The sequence below is a fragment of the Pezoporus flaviventris genome, unplaced genomic scaffold, assembly GCF_033815535.1.
Source record: "Pezoporus flaviventris isolate CSIRO_AGI_PZ_B2104156 unplaced genomic scaffold, CSIRO_AGI_Pfla_v1 ptg000212l, whole genome shotgun sequence".
NCBI classification, from domain to species: domain Eukaryota; kingdom Metazoa; phylum Chordata; class Aves; order Psittaciformes; family Psittacidae; genus Pezoporus; species Pezoporus flaviventris.
In genome coordinates this window covers 1,706,692-1,727,278 of record NW_026892760.1, presented here as the reverse complement: position 1 = coordinate 1,727,278, position 20,587 = coordinate 1,706,692, and the positions used below count along the sequence as shown (strand labels likewise).

Below are 20,587 nucleotides of genomic sequence, written 5' to 3'. Positions count from 1 at the left end.
AATCATCCTAGAATTTTGCAGGAGAAAATAATTTGCTATAGAACAGACAATTACATTATGCTAAGAACTCAGAATCATTCATAACATTGGAGTAGAAAATAGATTAACATATTAAAGCATTTAGCTACTATAGGCAGGAGAGGTGCATGGACTTCATTAGCGCATGTCATGTAAAATCACATTTGTTTCAGGTCTACTATATCTCACAAACTTAACAGTGCATAAAACTAAATCTAACTCCTTATAGCATATCCTCGCAACTCATTGTTCTGAATACTTTAATATTTAATTATACCTCTTAAGAAGATACATTCAATTATGTTGAATGCATCTAAACTATCACCATATACTGATTTTATACAAATTATAGCAGAGGGAATTTCACCCATAACTGTATGTTGTTTGCTTAAAGCAATATATTGATTTAGTACAGTGTGTTGAAGTAACTTCTGCAAATCCACCAGTTTTTGCCTTTCCTAAAACTATCAATGGCAATAAAGAAGTACCTTTCTCTCAAGACTTTGTAATGTTTCATTAGAAGTTTTCTCATTTTCTTGATTTGCTTTTAGGCGAGACCTTAAGTCTTCTATCAAATGTCTTTTCATAATAAGGTCCCTCTCCAATCGAGAAATCCTAGAAGGAACAAAGTTACACTGCATGTCACTGTTAGAAAACATTGTTAATATGGAACTACTTCAAACAACTAAAACGTATAAATGCAGAACAAGAATTATCATTCTTGTAGTTTTAAAACATCTTTTTTTTATTAAAGGCTGGTGCATTTTGTGCAATTTACTCTATTCTCTACCATTAAAACCAATTTCAAGTCTCTTATTAAACAGACCTATTTCTAAATATCCAATTAATTTGTGATTTGTTTTTTGCTGTGGTATATGCACTAACTTGTCTAATCTGAAATCATAATCATTCTTCTTTAGGGTATTTTCAAAAAAGGCAAAAAGCCTGTTGAACACACAAAATTTAGTAATTTAATTCATTAAATGTCTCTGATGTTTCATAATTATTTAATTAAAAAAAAAAGTGAAAGGGGGCAGTCTCCTTTCATTCAACTGAGAAATACATGAAAAATCTACATCTCTATAATAAGATAATTCTTAAAACCTGCAAAACCTAGAAGTAACATCAGCATTTCTCAGAAACTTCTCAAAAAAATGAAACTCTTATTTACTCAAAATAATCTCTGTTCAATTACAAAATTATCCGTTATACTAAGCCTCCATTGTTATAATACAAATTAGTATTTCAAACAGAAACATAAGCAATACTTAAATGTGTTCAGACTTCTGGACTTTATATTTTTTTTTAATGAAAGCAAAATGCATGATAATATGTTCGGAAATAAAACATTCTTGATATCATGTTAACACCATATTAAAAAAAAAGAGAAAAAGAGTGCATCTTAAAATTTCTATGTATTTCACATTTATACTATTAATGTTATTTTGGTGATTGTATCTTACAGTTTATGAAAAAAACAGTATCTATTTTATAAAGGAAGCATGGTAACCAGTAACTCTATTTTAAATGTAAGTCTTTTGGTAGAAAAATTCAGTTTCACTTTAAAACAGAAAATACAAAATGCAGACAATTTAACAATTTCAATAGTTCTCTGTTTTTGATATGAAGTAATTTCAGGTAAGTAAACTGCATTCTTTCTACAAACAACAACAAAAGAAAGAATGATTAAAGGAGTTACACTCTGGCGCAGAAAAGAAATTCACAGATAGGTTATGTTTTTATAGTAACATCTTATTTTTATATAGTAATAAAATTGTAATTAAAATTAGAGATTAGCATTATATCAGGTAAAGTAGGTAGAATAAAAGTCTCAGTTGCATACTTCACAAAAATACATGTGAATATCTAAATAAGTAATAAACCTTAATCAATTAAAATAGAAACAAACACAACTGGCCCTTTGAACTTTTTATGAATTCAAGACTGGATGTTTAATCTTGTTTAAGCATCTGAACCTTGACACGCCTCTTAGCCCCTAGGCAAAGAATTAATGTATTTGAAAGACTGTGTTTAACAGTGCTGAAGAATTCATTTAGACTTACATCAAGGATAAAATGGTCTAGAGTCTGAGTTTTGATTGAAGGTATTCCTATTGCAATACAGACACTACTGTGGCTAGATAATCACTTATCAATTTACACAAAATGCAGTTTTAGCATATACTGCTTCAATTTGCAAAAAAAACCCGTAATATTCTGCAAGACTGCAACAAAAAGAAAAATAAAACAGTCTCTTAAAATTCTATCTGGAATGGTTAATGTTCTAACAATTATACAGCTGCCACTGGGTGGCACCAAACACAATGGATAGAAGAGTGAACCTACTTTGCTTGTAGTTCCTGTATGCGTTCTTCCTTTTCCTGGACTTCGTTTTTTAGTGACTTAATGGTGGTTGATTGCTTAGTGATTTCATTATTCGAATTCTACATTGAAAAGTATTAAAATATAAATAAATAAAGCAGACTGAATATTATAGCAGTCAACAGTAAAATCGAAATAATGGGCTGTGTATTTTATGAATGTTCTTAGAAATTAATTGGTACAAAAGCAGCATTCTTACTTTCTAGCAACAGTTAAGTAAAAATACGTTCCTTGGCAAATATAATCAACATCAGTACTCTTCCATTGTTCTAATAATGTATGATTAATAGATGCTCCCCAGTACACCTGCAAGCCCAGTTCACTTATCAGCACCACATTTTCCGGTCAGCTGAAAAGGCAACAGAAAACAAGATAAATAAAATTGGATCTTCATATAAACTACGTCTTTGAATGGTATAGTTCTACAGCACAAGGGGCCTACATCTGTAGAGCAATTATTTCCAATAATCCCTTTTCATGATGTGCATTTAGGAATACAAGAAAGCCCACAAGATTTTTATGCGCCTTGAAACTCAACAGCACAAATTTGGCTGTACTAACACAAATCAGTAACTAAAAGGTATGATTCTAACTTTCAGGCATATGTAATCCCAGCAAAGGAGAATTACACAGCTGTTGGCCTTTCTTCATTGTATATAGTAGGAAGTGAAAAAAAACCACTCAATTCCTTCATGCAAACACAGACAATCTACATAAGATTTAAATACGGAACAACTGAATCACTCCATGGAAATAAAAATACTAAATTTAACTAAGTAGCCATTTTAGCAATCTGAACTGATCATATGCATTGAATGCTGTTGCTGAAAATGGCAGCTCAAAAACATCACATATAGATATTTCAGAACTCCCAAAGGTGTTGCCAAAAGACACATATGTGTAAGCATACGCACACATATATGTGTGCATATATGCATGCAGGTTCAGCCACTACAGCTTTTTACTCATTATGAATAAACAATAAGTGAACAGATCAGATATGCTGTAAACAAAGATACTTCAGGAGAATTTCTCTGCTCAGTGCAGACTTGTAACACCTATTAACATTAATGGGAGTATGGTACATAGCTCTTTGCACCTCAAGGGGAGTGTATATTCTTATGTGCATAGTTAGATGTAAAATATTGTTCTTAATAACTTGTCTAGTCTATTTACTATTATTAAAATGCGAGGTAAACCAGAAAATTGTTAAAATAATGCATGCTAGCAGAATATTCCTGACTTTCCTGAAACCTGGCTGTTGAGCTTGAGCTTTGTTAGCGTGAAGCACAGCACCCAGTTAGATGGTTTACACACCAGGTATGAATTTGAATATTTAGGTGGGCCTCTGCACATGCTCAGAGGTGAAGACACACGCTTACAGCATTTTGCTTCCAGACTCACCACCCACACTTACTACACTTCCTACTGGCAACGATACAAGGAATCATTACACACAACATAAACAAATACTGCAAAGATAGTTCTGAATAAAAAAGATTAACTAACAAAACCAGGCACTTTGAAATTTTGAGCTATGAGTAAAGCTTTTGCTGCTTTCACATTCAGCCCTTTAGGAAAATAACTTTGTATCCCTTTTTTAAGTATGCTAGATAGCTGCAGCAGTAGTTGACAACTGCCAATTTTTTCTGATAAAAATACTTGCAGGACTTCAATTTCTGAAAAATTATTAGGTCAAAACAAGGCTAAGAATTTCAATAACTTGATTTAAATAGCTTTTCAGGCTCTTAGGTCAAAACTCATGCGATTCAGCAACTAGTGATTTTACTAACTTGTATATGGGGGTCACAGACTATACTTATTCTAAATGTAGTCTTGCATACAGTTTACTTTTAAATAAAAATATAATACATCTTTTAAGAAGTAGAAGTCATGTTAGTATTTTTGACATCAGATCTATATATGTTTGCTAAATGCCTGCTGCAGAAACAAAAACCCTGTGATTTTTCAGCCATGTATTTTGCAGGTCACATGTAGCAGACATGTTACTGTTAAGATTGTTTCACACACACGCAAACATTTCATTTTTTAGTTTTCTTACTTCCATAGAGCAATTGACTGCTAGGTTTCTGGATAATGAGCATGCTCATCCAAAAGGAATAACCCTAATTAACAGAAATTACCACTCACCAGCAACAGAAGCAGATAGTCAACCCCAAATCTAAAAATCAACACTCAAGAAGTCAGCATGTATGGTTTCAAGATCTTTCTCATAATTAAAGCAGATCAAATTACGTGCCTTTACAGGGCTACTCCCTGCTGCCCTCATCTCTTTATCAATGTGACCTACCTTTACTAACCCCTGAATATTGATGTTATGCCCTTGGTGTGTTAGAGCCAAGATCTGTAATACCATGATTACCATCAACAGATAAGAGATCTGAGCCCTACACCCTCTCATGTGCTACTACAGCTAATCTAGTACTCAGATTATCTACACCACTCATGTAAGATGGCCTTTTCTACTAGTTGGCCTTTTGGCAGTCGACTTGAAAGTGTGCCATTTCTTCTAGAAGCAAGAAACTGTAGAATTTTGACCTTTTCTCTTTCTTCAAATATTAAAAAGAAAATTACAGAAAAAAACCCCTAAGTTTAAAACATTCAGTTGCACATATATTTCCTTCAGTGGGAAGAGAGGAAGAATTAATATGTTTGAGGCAGGCCACCTGCTGAGAACACTCCCACAACAGCACAGTCCAGCAACTACATTAACCACAGATAACAGAATCACTTGAAACTGAAAAATAGCCTCATCAAGTTAGCATTTTCCTACCAGCTAATCTGCAAAAATACAAAAAGAATGTCTCTTGAAGACAAGAATAGTAGTGAAATATAGGTAATACAACACTGTTACATTATATGAGCTCCCCCATCAACTCACATTTTTGCTCTCTTGTCAGAGACTGGTGTTGCTTATTTCCTTCTTAAAGGAAGCAACGACTCAACACACTTCTCACTGAAGTAATTCCACAGCATTTTTCAACAAGATTAATTTTATCATTGTGTGAAAACCCAGCAAGCTTCCCTGTATGGCTTATTTGATCTGCACAAATCTTTTAATTATAACTTTAAACTCTCCTCCTTATGACTACATTTCTACTTAACACCAAAGGTTATCTAACACCTAAGTTGCTAATCATTGGCTAAGATACATAAATGATAGCCTATGTGCGTACATGTATACCTGCTTGACCCAGTTATGAAATACTGTTCATATGAATTATCCTCAACACTAGATAATCTGTTCTGTCACCTTTAGTTTGCACTGCAGCTGTTTCATCTCTAAATCGATGTTCTTTGAATGAGCTGGTGTGGCTTCACTCTTTCCAGCAGTTAGAGACAGATGTTCTCTCAACTTCAATTTTTCTTGTAAATCTTCCTTCTCCTGTTGCCACTTGGCCAGGTTGGAGGTCAACATCTGTTTTACAAACAGAAGAAACAATCACAATCATATCCTAAAAATTAGATGCTTCTCTTGTTTGGAATTCAAGAGGAATGAAACAGCATAGATAAAACTAGTTACACTGCACAGCCACTGGCTGAATTTTCTAGTCCACATGAAGATCAAATCTGGCAGGAAAGAGAAGTCAACTACCACTAAAAACAAGCTTTTTTTTTTTTTTTTTTTTTAAGACAAGCTTATTTAATTTTGACTGTACACATTGGTATTTTTGCTATGACAGGCTAAAATTCTCATATAAAACTGTAACAGTAGTTACTGTTAAAACCTGTTTACCTACAGCCTCCCTGGAATTCAGCAATTATTTTCTACACAAAGCATGAAGAAATACCACCAATGCATATTAAAAAAGGTGGTTAAATGTCAAATCTACTTTAATGGTGACCACAGTAAGCTCACTTGAACAGCTATCTTGACAACTGCTATAAAACATACAGCTTTCTCTTGGCTTTTGTTGTGATATTTGTAGGGCTTGTAGAGGTTAAAGCAAAGTGGACCAGCTGCACTAAATATCTTCTGGTTGGCTGGTCTGTACTCATGTTGTGCTATTTCTTCCCTTTCACATATATGCACCATAGCCAGAGAACTACATATTCCATAACCTTGACTCTAGGGCTGAGGTACTTAAGTGGTAAAAGCCAAGCTGGAGCAGGACAGGATAACAGATGTTAGTTGTTTATTCCACTGGGTAGGTCTTACCACCCTATACTGCAGCCAAAATGCTTCTCATTTAGCAACATAAATGCTAAGTCCAATTAGCAGACGAGGCTTGCTAGGGATTTAGTTCAAACAAATAACATGCAAATAAACTCTCAGTCTTGTTGCACTTGATTGACAACTGACAAGACTTGATTTGTGCAGCAATATATTTCACAGTATGGAGGTAAGCTTTTAAATTAAGTATTTGTTTTAATTTAAATATCATTGATTTTTTTTTTCTGTAAAATGAAGACCTGAAATAATCTTTATGCTAGTGGTTAACTTTCATGAATCTGTAGTCACCCAAAGCCACCAATGGCCTAACAACTCTGGCTCCTTAAGAGGGTAACTATTGTACTATCTTATTATTCCAAAGAAGATTGTAATACCAGACTTTAACATAAGGAACAATTATACAAAATGGTAATTCAAAATCTCTCAAAGGGCAAAAAAACCTTCCTTTGTGAAGAATCATGATGAGAATCTGGAGAAGATGCTGCAGTTCGAAATGACTAAATGTATGACCAATTATATACTGGTACACAAAAATCCATGGGTGAAAGCTAAAGATACTATTCTATTTCCAAGTATTTATTATTCAACTCAAAACCAGATTTTACACTACATGATGTTAGCAGAAAAAAACCTCTTTATACACGTGTTTATATACTAATCATCTGAAGATCACATATATATCCAAATAAAACTACTTATGTTCATGTTTATTCTCATTATAAATTAAATGAGAATGCTTGTAGACTTTACATTAACTTCAAAAAATATCACAGATACAAGAAAGTGCATCCTGCATCCACCTTAACAGTACTTCACACTTGAGTGCATTTATTAAAGCAAATGGGCATTTTATCCATATCTCCAAGATAAGTTCGTAGTAAAGTGGGTTAATCTTTCCATTTTCTTCTGCATCTGCTGTCATTATCGAATAAGAGATGAATAGTGTTTATGCATTTTCTAACTTTCTATTCCTTAATCTAATATATATATTCTCACAATTAATATTATTTCAGTAGAAGACAAAATGAAGTCTACTTTAATAAGCAAAACCAGTAGTAGTATAGAAAGATAAAGTATAGATGGATATAAGGATGTTAATTTGTCCAGTATAGCCAATATTTCTACAAGAGGAACATCACGATTCAGTGTCTCTGTAATAAATTATTCATAAAAAGAAAAGGAAAAAAAAATCATAGCTAGATCAATATCTCTGATTAAAATTAGAAATGCCCCCATGTCTGCCCAAGATTGCTTGTGACTCTCAGAAGTTTCTTAGGCTACTGCTGCTGCCAAAATGCATCTGGTCTAAAATGCCATGACTGCAGTGGCTACATTCCCCAAAATGACAGCAACTATATTGAAAAAGAAAGGGCTTTCATGGGACAGATGCCAAAGATGACAGTGCTACGCTGCTTACAGAATTTACTTAAGTTAGAAGGTAGTTAAAAAAATACTTCAAATATGAATGCCCATGAATTCAGAAACAGCATCAGAACTACCAGGGTAAAGTGAGAGTAGTGTAGGATTTACAAGACAACTCCCCCCCCCCCCCCAGCTTGCAGACAAAGACAGTCATGCAATTGCAATCAGCGATATAGAATCATAGAATAGTTAGGGTTGGAAAGGACCTTAAGATCATCTAGTATCAAGAAGGTTGTCTCTTAACTGCTCTGGAAACAATGTAAATGATGTTTCAGCGTAGATAATTTTATTGCTTTATTCTTCTATTTGCAATATATTGACAGGTTATGTGAAAATTCTTTATAAATCTATGTATGCTGTGAAAAACAGCCCCCTAGCCTAGGCAAAATATTTCTACCTAAAAGATATTCCTTGTATTTACTCACTTAAGAATCAAGTTCATTATGCTGCTGCAACTCACTAAGTTTTAGGTCAAGCCTTTTTTTCTTGCTTTTTTTTCAGACATGTCGGGGGTTTGTGCGTTTTCTCCCATGCACACAAATTGTGAGTGACAGAGTAAAAAGGATTTACTCCAGGGGAAAAGGTCACCATGATGAAAGTTAGAATCTTAAACACCAGCTAGACCAGATGTTGGTAAAGGCAGGCTACTGCTGTTACTCCACCATGTAGCAGCCTTTTTCTGCTGCACCTCCTCCAGAGTGTTTTGGCTTAACAGATGTGTATAGATTCAATATTTTAAAATCCATCTATCTTAATCTCCCTGCTCCTGGTATACCCATGACACTCTGTTCTGCTGTACACAAAGGAGTAAGTGATGAAATCTCAGTTTCTATGTAGTCAATGCAAAACTTGCAGTGACTCAGCAATACTTTTTATCATAAGCCCTCTGCTCAGAAAGATAGCTGCATGGAAGACCCAAAGGATTAATGTAGGAAGCTCCTAGAATGGCCTGTTGCTCCTCAGAATCACAACAAACCTGTGAGGATCTTCTAGCTCAGTCACCCTCCTCCTGCAACTGGCATGCATGAAAATTTCTGTTAGTGGTGGCTCATACGGCACTGCCACTGCTGTACACGATTCCATACATTTGTATTTGCAGAATATATTATGCAGAATATATTTGTCCTGGGTTCAGCAGTAGCAGTCATTTTTCTCCTTAGTAGCTGGTGCAGTGCTGTGGTTTTGACTTTCAGCCTGGGAACAGCGCTGATAACACCAATGTTTTTAGTTGCTGCTCAGTAATGTTTACTCTGACCAAGGACTTTGTGAGTCTCATGCTCTGCCAGGGAGGAGGGGAAGCCGGGAGGAAGCAGAGACAGGACACCTGACCCGAACTAGCCAAAGAGGTATTCCATACCACAGCACGTCATGCCCAGTATATAAACTGGGGGCAGTTACCCAGAAGGGCTAGATCACTGCTAGGGTTGGGCTGGGTATTGATCAGCAGGTGGTGAGTGGTTGTATTCTCGTTATTTCCCTTATCATTATTATTATTGGTGGCAGCAGCAGTAGTGGTTTGTGTTATACCTTAGTTACTGGACTGTTCTTATCTCAACCCGTGGGAGTTACATTCTTTCGATTCTCTTCCCCATCCCTCCAGGAGCTGGGCGGAGTGAGTGAGTGACTGCACGGTTCTGAATTACTGACTGGACTTAAACCATGACAGTATTCTAGGCAAAATTATAAAATGGGCTGTAAGTCAGGTATTCTTGAAACCCCTTTTAAGCAATAGCATTACCTGATTTTACTACTTCTTTAGTAATCCAATATAACTAATATAAATACCCTCAGATGGTTAAAATTAGTATTTGCCACCCATCCTACAACCCTGGGACATGAAACGTTACAATGTGCATCTATATGTCTGCAAGTGATACATAGTCAACATATTCTGTTATCTTTTCTCTAAGAAATCTGGCAGGTAATAAAATACACTTGCTCTATGCATAGATATGAATATCCTGTACCAAGGTCTATTTCAAAATCTAACTCTGCTCATCTTAAATCCTATTTTCTCACAGCTTTAGTTTGATTGTTAAGTATATCCAGGATAAGAAGTACTTGTTGTACACATAAACCATGACAGAACTTTTCTAAACGTATTGGAAGGCACATAGTCAGGTATTTAAAATTTTACACACTCTATCAAACGTTACAAAATAATGATAAATCTATTTACAATATCCAAGGCAAAATTTATTCAGTCCCTCTGATCTTGACCCTGTTTTGTTCTCTTTAAGAAAAACCTACCTGATGGGCCACAGAAAAAAAAAAACAACAAAAAACCCCCAAACTGAAATTACCAAAAATGGTACATTGCTATCTGAAAATACAAAAGATATGTAACTGACTAAAATACCAACTGTGCCGCATACTTATTGTGAATCATATAAAGGCAAATAACTCCAAATCTGCATCATGCAAGTGCTGTAAGTGGTTGATTACTTAGTATTCTAGACATGAAGAAAAAATATGAAACAGAAAAATCTTTGGTGACTTAATATGCTAGCCCTGAATTTAAATAAAGATGCCCAAAAGCAAGAAAAAGTTATAAAATGTAAAAGTTATTTGTCATATATTCTTCTAAAATTTCAGTAAAATTTACTTTATCACTGAGATAAATTTTTTTTTCAGCCAAATGCAGTTTTCAGCTGCTGACTGTTTCACAAAATGTCAAGTAAACGAAGGTAATGCAGAGGACTTTTTGCCAGTTCTTTAGCTAGTTGTTAGACTTCAGTATCCTTTAGAGACCATTAAGTACCCTTTGGCTAATTGGCCAATGGTAGCTTAATCCTCTTTTTATTCTAACAGCACTATTTTAACACCCTTTGCACTCTGTCAGTGTAGTATCTGAATGACAAAATAATATTGTGCATGAATAATAAGCAGAAAAGTTAAATTAACATTTCATGTTTCAAATGCCATACCTATGTGTCAGGAAAAAAAAAAACTTCTTTTAAAGCCACTGACATTCAACTTTTTTAAACAATCTCATGTTGACATCTTTCTGAAGTGAATCTTCCTAATTACTGCTAATTGCCTATCAAGAAAAAAAAAAAAAAAATCTTTCCTTGAAGTGCAGTTGTCTAGTATAGATGAACACAGCTCCAGTGTAAAGACAGGCATGACACTTGAGGTATGCTACATTATTAGGAGGTCATACTAAATATGGTTTGCAATGAACAAAGCAGCTTTTAAGGGTGTTTAAGGTACTGAAAATGTCAATCTCTCATGAAGTGTTTAAATTAGTTCCCAGCAGAGAAATACAGATATCAGCATGCAGATAAGAGGTATATTTCTCATTTCAAGTATTTTACTTAAGAAAAAACAGTTCTCCTATTGATAATGTCACTGTAACACAATTGGAGTTCATCAGTTTTATAAAAGCAATGTTTACACTGTTACCTATAGAATGGCCCTTTCACACATATAAATAATAAATTCAGTTATCATTGGGAATACAGTTGTAATCATGAACAAACTCTTATCAACGTTTCTTAATATCTTCTTATTCATGTGATAGTACTGATCAAGAGTAATCATCTTTTACAAAGGGCTATTTACTGTGTACCGCTTCATAAACAGATGTTTTACTTGTAATTTTAATTCAGCTATTTTATAGTTCTTTACAGATAATTTTTTCTACACCTTACAAAAAAACAGAATTATAACATTTAACTATAGTATCTTACAAAATAAAACAATAAAATCAATAAAATCAGAGCAGACAGGTCCATTTTAAATTTTGTTCTGTTTTACCTTTTCATTTTTCTAAAGAATGATAAATACCACATAGATCAATACTGGAGCACATGCATCTATTCTAGAGAAACACACACTCATGTATAAATGAATTGGAGCAATACATTTTGAGCCCGATTCTCAAAAAAAAAAAATCTGCTGTTATAAACAACAGACAAGCCTAAGTACAGAACTGGACATTTTGCAACCAATGATTTTTCAAATAAATTACGAGAAATAAGAAAAAAGTCATAATATAGGTAATATTATATATATAATATCATCATATATTAAACTATGAAAATGCTTGTGAAACGCCATCTGTGTAATGATAACACCAATTCAAATATAAGGGGTTTGACCTGCAGCAGTTCTGGTTTAGCTTGCATTTTCTATTACTTTGATTTAATGTCTCTGTAGGAGTAAATATTGCTGTATCCCATGCCTAATTTCTGTACATATTAAGAAAACTATCTTGCTTTCATACTAAATAGATGCAGCACTCTATCTGTCCTTGCAAATATCAAAGGAATATAAGGACTATTAACTATGAATGTAACATTACTTATATAAGTAATTTCATTATGATCGATTATATGCTCACAACTACTTGCTTTAATTTTTGTAGGGATTGAACTTCCACTGCAGAGATGCAAATTGACAGAATATACAGATGTGCATGACCTTGTCTATAACGCCTTAACATTTCCAGTCAAAATCTATATAACATAAAAAAAAAAATATTTCTTAAAAAGAAAAATAGAGTATATTATGCTATATCTTATACATATACATATTAGAAATATTAATATCTACACAGACTCCACATGATACATAAAACTAAGTTTTATTACAATTCAACTGAAAATGAGACATTTCATAACATTGTGTCCTACTTGAAAATATCTGGATGTTATGGCAACCCAGTTGTGAGGATTTGGCTTGAGTCCAAACCCAGTGTTTCCATGTAACACCACCATTGTTACCTACACAAATACAACTTGACTTAGGTATTCCAACACATAACATGCCTGTGCACAGTAAGTACTGCTGCTATATATAAGCAAAGACTTCCATCTGATGCACAAAATTTGCCCTAAGATTTCCACTCCTTTGTAATTACTAGAGAATACAGACATGGAATCCATGCAATCCTTTAAAGTTAGGACTAGTTTTTACTGCAAAGTTTTTCTGCAGGGTTGAACAGTATTTATCTGATTTTAACCAAACATGACAGTTGGGGCAAACTCAGGAAGCTAGAAATTTGATTTTTTCATCTAGGGTCAGGGATAGTGCTTGCCATATTCCCTCTGCTTAATCTTAACACATCTAAGCACTGCAAATGAACTACTTGCATGAGAGCCAGTCAGGGAATTTCACAATCCCTACAACTCATTACGAATTTAACAGCAGCAATACTAAGTATTCATATGTTTCAGATAACACGTACAAATATGCTGCACTAAAACTCATTGGGGGAAAAAATTAATAATGCTTCCATCTGTTTTCTGTATAGCTCACATAAAATAGAAAGAAATCAAAATGAAAATGCTATTTTAAAGACTGTTTTTAAACTTTCTTTTGATTTACCCACTTATTTCCAAAGCATACAGCTTTATATCTTTAAAAATTAAAATTATTTTTAAAAGAAAATATAAGCAAGAAAGGAAGAAAACAGCTGAAAGAATGGTGAAATATTAATTTAACGTCTCCTCATTTCCATCTGTTTTAGAGAACGAACCATTTTCTATTGAAATACTGCTGCTGCATCTCAAATACAAGCAGACAGGTATTCTGCACTTACAGGGAAAACTGTTTCATCTCCTGTATTCTGGCCTCCTCTTAATGTATTGGTTTTGTACACTTAAATCTACTTTTCAGCTGCTAACAAAAATTTTCTACCATCCTACAGAAAACATGTCTAAAAGCTACAAAGGTTTGAAGAAGTGATGTAAGTGATATTTTGAGATAAAAATTACTAAACCCCATGTACCTTAGAGGTATAAGAAGTGAGTTGCAATATTCAAGGGACAAAATTTTCAAGATTGCTCTATATTTAATTTTACACAATTATTCAGACACCTAATTTGTAATTGTTTCAGGTATTAACAAAACATGAAAAAATATCTGCAGAAGCTTTTTTTTTTTCTGTTTTTTTTTTTTTTAATGTAGACAGCAGTGTACAGGCAAATCATTTTAAGTATAAACTGTATTAGCAAAGTTAGTTACTGAGGAGTTTAGGAAAACTTCTCTCATGTTCTCACAGAGGAGGACAAAAGTAGAAATACACAACACAAAGTTTGAAAAAAAGGGTAAAACACCTAGATTTTTTGTAGTCACATAAGAGTGATACTGTGCAAATATTAGTGTATCATTTACATTTCTAGATAAGAAAATAAAGGCATATTACTAGCCACTTCTAAGAAGTATGAGGAAGCTGACGACAGACATTGTGGGGAAGATGCAAAGACAGGGATGTATTTCAAAATAATGGACTGCATCTAAAAAACACCACTACAATGGTACTGCATATAAATTAAAGTGAGAATTCATTCCTGGATTCTTGTAAATGAACCCTCACAGCCTTATCTTTAATTTGTAACTTATGTTATCATTGGAACCCTTGCTAAAATTACAGGCATAAATGAACAGTTTGAGTAAAGTACTCCTTTCATTACGTATTAAATAGCTCAAAGGACCATCACAAGCAAAAGCCGTATTTTCAGATAATGCATAAATTAAAATACACTTTACCTTTATCATGATTATTATCAATATTATAACTCATCTGGGCAATTAATTATTTTTACATACATGAACAGTTTGAGGACTACATTGTGCCTAATCTCTGCAGTTCAGTGTCCCAGCTTGAACCACACCTATAGCTGCTGTCTCTTAGCACTTGCCTGATTCTCTTCGGCTTGCTTCACTGAGATATACGTGTAGACAAAGTCACACGTTTCTCTTTGGTGTACATAATACCAAGGACCACCTTTGAATCTATGAATTAACAGAAAACTGTGCACAGGCAGACCAGTTCTGCCACAGAAGAGTAAATCCTCTTCCAGTGCCTGTGAATCTTGTGACATGATATGGCTAGTCATACAATCTCCAACCCTGAGAAAGAAACTGAAGCTCTTGCCATGTTAGGCATCAAAAGTAGCATGGAGAGATGCAAAATTAACCTAAACATGACACAAGATATGGTAACGGCCCCTGATTACCTCATCAGTTGCTAGTGAATCTTTTGCAGAGCAGATCATATGGTGCAAAGCACTAGTAAGGAAGTATAATCATACTTCTACATCCTCTAGCAGTAGCTGGACCATGAAGTTCAGGCACTTTAGGCAAACTAACCTGTCTGCAAAACCAAAAAAAACTCTTCTTTTTTGGTTACGAGGAGAGTAATAGTGTGTGACTTCTGCAGGGATGCCAAAGAACCCTGTGAGCCTCTGCTCATTGTCTGCAATAACTAGGATCTAAGGCAGAGAAAAATGAGGACAATCCCAAGGACGGAATGCTGTAAATAACCATTTTAAAAAAGAATCTCGGGTGCAGTTTCCAGATACCATTTTTTGTCTACTAAGTACTCTAATTTGTAACATTTTTCTGCTGTTGTTGAAGATACCTTAGTTCTTGACTTGTATTATTTTATGCCTAGAAAGACAAAAAATAAAATCACATGCATTTTGAAGGCTCATGCATCTTCCTTGGTAAAGTGATAAGAATGGCTGTACTACTCTCCTTTGTGCTCCTGGCTATGGATGCGTCCTTTGGTGTTTCTTCTTGCAGTGAAAGGGAGTAGCCAGGACAGCAGAGCACGGACATTAACTTTGAACATACAAGCTTAAACAACGTATTGTGAGAGTGAGAAAGCTGGACTAAGATGCAGGCTCTAAAAAATGTTTTGCAGTAAACTGGACAAAGAAATCTCAGTTTGGAATGGGTAAGAAAATAGGGCCAAACACAGGAAACTTCTGGTTTGCAGGAGACCTAAGAGTGCTGAACTAGTAACGAAGATTCTTCTTCTGAAATCTGGAGGAGTTAAAAAGAACTCTAGGACTACGTATTTTTTTCTGACATTGTTTCTCCAAGGACAAGATGTGGGAGCTATTGCTATGGTCCTGCTCTCTGACCATTATACACCTAACTAAAAACCAAAGAGTCATAAACTGCATGGAGGAAAAGGAGAATTTGGTGTTCCAGGAAAAAAAAAAGACTTGCAAGGACTAGCTGCTAGCTCCATTGTTCAAACTCTTCCTGTGCTAGTTAAGTAAAAAAAAAAAAGTCCTTCCAAATAAAAATGAGGACAAAAGAGAAAGACTGGTAACAATGTCATGAATGCATTAAATTTACCACATGTGCAAAATTTAAATTAAACTACAGTGAAGATCCTCCTGGCAGCCTTCTGCAGTTCTTCAGTGCCCTCAGAGAGAAAATTTGCCTTATGCCTAAATAATCTTTCTTGAAAAATTAAATCTATTCTCCTTACAGGAGATGGAAGCACAAACTGACCACTAGCCCTTTTAAATAATCTTTTATGCACTGGAAAACTATTTTGGCTATTACACTCCATCAGTCTTTACTAATGATCTGTTATTTTATAGATTTCATTAATTACACTCCTTCAATTTTTTCTCATATTTAACATGTTCAAAACCTAGAATTGTTTTTTTTTTTCCCCTCCAATATGTGTATTTTATGTGTGGTGTCTGAAATAAGACACAGTATCTCACAGAGTGCCTTGACACTGCTAACTGCTAAGTAGCGAAATAAATTCCCTCTCTGAAATTCCCTGTAAGAAATAGTGCTTGACAAACTGGCAATGGCTTACTATGAAGAGTGGCAGATTGACAAACAGGTGGCTTTCATGATTTGTAACACCATCTTCATGTTCCTGAGAAACAGACACTGGTATCTGTCCAACCTGTGGACTTTTGCTAAATAAACATACATACCAGCAAGCCACCCCACCCTGCCCCACAAACCAGTCAACTGAAATGTTTGCTTTTCCACAGCTTATGATTATGAGTTTGCATCTCACATATGTCAATCTTGTAAAGGGAAAGGATAACATGTAAAAATACATGCATCAAGTATGAACATTTTAAAAAGTTGAGGCTAATTAAATTTCAGTGGTAATTCACTAATGATATTTCATTTAAATCTGGACTTGGTCTGTGGGATTCAAACTACAGAAATTATCTTACAGAAATAAAAGAAAACCTTGTTATACTTGGGAAAAAACCCTCAAGATGGCCAAACTCAAATCTTTAACTTCAGTAAAAACTATTTCTTCTTTCCTTAACTAGTAGTTGATTTTTAAATCAAACAATCAAGAGACTTTTCTAAAGATTTTACTGTTTAGAATTGAAAAATGTTGGCAAGTATCACAATAATTATTTTTTTCCTTCATGGCTAACTTTCAAATTACTTTAGAAACCAAAACTTAAATTAGGAATTGTATCTTTTTGTGTCTTTTTTACACTTTAAAACATTTTTTTTTTAAGGAGAAGGTGCAACATCCATTTCCAGATTACACTGAGTCTATTGCTGAAACACTACTTACAAAAAAATATCTGGAAAAGTCACATTTGACTTGATATAAAAGCTTGCTTTTTTATTATTTACCTTAGTTTGCATTATGTTTTACATGACACGCTTTTGATACTAACAAAAATGCACAGCCTTTTTCAGTTGTAATTTATAAAGAAATCAAACCTCTAAATATAAGCATTTGGGCAGGTTTATGTGTAAATACAGTCACACACCCTTTCTGACCACTGCTTACTGAGATCTTAATGGCAAGCATTTATTGCTGCACATCCCCAAATGCAAAGTGAAGCAAGAAAATTTGGGAAATGTAAACAGAGTTTCCTGATTGGAGCCATACAGGAGCTGTCATTTTTCTACAAACACAACAGAAATTATAGACTTGCAATGTTTAGATTGCTTTAACTAACTTAAAATACTGTTCTTTCAAGTGACCTAAAAAAATGAGTAAAACAACAGTAGGACTATATTGTACAGGGTGTTCCTAGTGATAATCATACTTTCTTCAACACCTAATACAAAACACAGACGTTGTCTTAACAAATACCACTTGGCTGACCTAGAAGATAGGACGAAGGAGTAAGAGAGTCACGTCCAATTCCTCATGGATTCTCAGCTCGGATCCTGGTTTTTGCAGTTTACCTTATGAACATGATCCGAGTGACATTTCACAAATTCCTGGATAAATGTTGCTACACTCTGCCAGCAGAGATACAGGCTGTGTCATGCACAGATCAATAATAGCACTGTGTTTCATCAGCCTCAAAATCGAAAGTGCTTCATCTGGCAAAAGCCATGGCCCTGGAGGATCTGACATATATAAACTGAATACCTTACACACCATGTCTACTACAAAAGATGCCAGTGTAAAGACAAGTCTGGAGATACACGGTGAGTGTATGTAAATAAGAAAATATGCATTTGTATATACACAGAAGTTTTTAACTCCTTGTGAAAAGAACAAACATCACAAAGCAGCAGTTGAGAAATGGAAACTAAACTAAAATTTTACAATAAATGGAAACAAAACTAAAATTTTACAAATCTTGACAGAAAAAAATAATACAGTCAGGACAATCCAATATTTGTAATCTTGAAGAATTTACTGTAAAATGACTTTTGAACTATACACAGTAATATGTATGACAGTGGGCTGCAATAAAATGCACTCTAAGCTACAAATAATGCCTTCTTATCAAAATTATGAAAAAACTTTTCTTCAGGGAAACTACTCAAAGTCGAAGTCTTGAGACTGTAAATCATCATAAACATCAAAATTGCGTTTCAGACCTCGACATAGGCCTTCTTTCCTAAGTAAAGGAAATTTATGTCTCCCGCTGATTAGCTTTCCTCATGGTTACCTCAACTTCATTCTTGAGGGACAAAGCTTGTAAAATTTCTATCTTCACATAAATGCAGCACCTGTAGATCTTTAACTAAAATTACTATATATCAGAATGCTTTTCCCTCATTTGTTTCTCATTGTTGATTTAGTTTTCTTTTTTTCTACCAAAGTTTCTATTGCAAACGATACTTTGAAAAATAAGTATTTTTATTCTTTGGAAGCCAAGCCCTTAATGAAGTGTATCAGCTTAAGTCTTTTATCAAGATTTTGACTAAAAAAGATCATCTGACTCTGTCTCCCCAGTTCAAATGAAAAGCTTTCTCCTTCAAATATTTCACTACCAGCTCACTAAAAAACTGTTTCTTTACACTCCAACCTACAGGTAGACAAAAGAATATGAAAAAAATATTAAAAAATTGTAATTCACCTTTTTCTTTACTGAATTTACCTTACCAAGTTACACATTACCTGTGTGAGGCTTTAGCCTTCTCTCAGCTCTACAATCAGTAACTGTAAAGGGATGTACCAGACCAACGTAATCTAAATTCTGCGTACGTCACACCACAAAAGCTATTATTCCTTCTGTTTTCATTTCTTCTGCTAAAGGCTAATTCTCTTTTAATGTTCCTGTTGCACATGGTGGAACATTCATTTATCTTAGGTCATTCTCTCCATTTCATTATCCATTTTCCCTGTGCCATGAGTCTATATTTGTACGTCTTGCATGGTGATGGCTTCTTCCTCTGCCTCAGAATTTCTCTTCTTTATAACCTGATGTTTGAACATCATTATAACACTCCCCCTTGGCTTCAGTTAGACTCTTTTAAAATATTGGTCTGACTTTTCTTAAATCTATCATCCATGTTTACATTTTATTTCACAGCACCATTAAATGCATTCTGGGTTTCATTACAAAAATACTGTTGATCAGCTGTGCTCTACGAAGTACACGCATTTCTTCCCTCAGTTCCACAGATAAATGAAGTGTTACTGAAGTTGAAAACATACCTGCCTGTTTGTACTTTTCATTACCTCAGTTCACATAGTTCAGTTCACATATCCTCTCTCCTCCCATCTCTATTTTTTGTTGCTTCCTACAGAACAGACTTTTTATTTTATTCCCTGCAGAAAGACTGCCCACTGCTAACCATGAGCAGTTGATTTCTCACTAATTCTTCCTTTTTAGATTAACTGTCCAATATAATTGCAATTCTCTGACTCCAATTGGTAATGGTCAATTAAAGTCACATAAAAATTACAAACCTCGTATCTGGTATGATTCTATCTTGTTTCAGTTGAATTTTTTTTCCAATTTTCATTTGCTAGACTGAAGACTCTTCATGCAAATATTTAAACTCCAGTTACCCTTTAATTTTTAAACTCCTTTTAACTTTCTGAAAACATCAAATTGTTTTCTGGAATGGTGTATTTTCAAATCTTTTTCATGAGTCTTCTTGAAATGCTTTTTACTTTTATCAATGTCTTTCTTGGATTCTGGGTTAGAGCTACATAGGGTATTCTAGGAGCACTCAAATCACGCCAAGTGAAAGAAAATACATTCTCTCTGCTTCTATTGTATAGCCTCCAGTTTATATATTCAAGGACTGTGCTAGTATTTTTCACAATGGCAATAGGAGCTCATGCTCAGCTCATTTCCTACTAGGACTCTCATTTTTCTTCAGAGTCCCTGGTTCCCAGGAGACAGCAATTCAGCCTTGCTCAACATGAACTTGAGCAACGTATTGGTTTTCATTATGATGTAATGATTTCCTCATTAAAAACGCTGTGAGGTCATAATGATCTATACTTTTCAATCAGCCTCTGGTGATGATTGAAAGCTTAAAATAGCTGTCAATGACTGAAGATATCCTCTTACACTGGCTTGGATTTTTTACACTGCCACTAATTTTTAAAAAATGATTGAAAGATTTT

General features: G+C 34.3%; 1 protein-coding gene across 3 annotated transcripts in view; it reads right to left on the bottom strand.

Annotated features, from left to right (window-relative positions):
• CNTLN (centlein) overlaps positions 1-20,587 on the bottom strand; it is a 197,690-nt gene that overhangs the window by 26,853 nt on the left and 150,250 nt on the right. For all 3 annotated transcript variants that reach the window (XM_061441239.1, XM_061441241.1, XM_061441240.1), the window contains 3 exons: positions 5,674-5,838; positions 2,364-2,461; positions 507-633 (listed from right to left, as the gene is read on the bottom strand). In XM_061441239.1, coding sequence (XP_061297223.1) covers positions 507-633; positions 2,364-2,461; positions 5,674-5,838 — 390 coding nt within the window. The remainder of the gene's footprint in view (positions 1-506; positions 634-2,363; positions 2,462-5,673; positions 5,839-20,587) is intronic.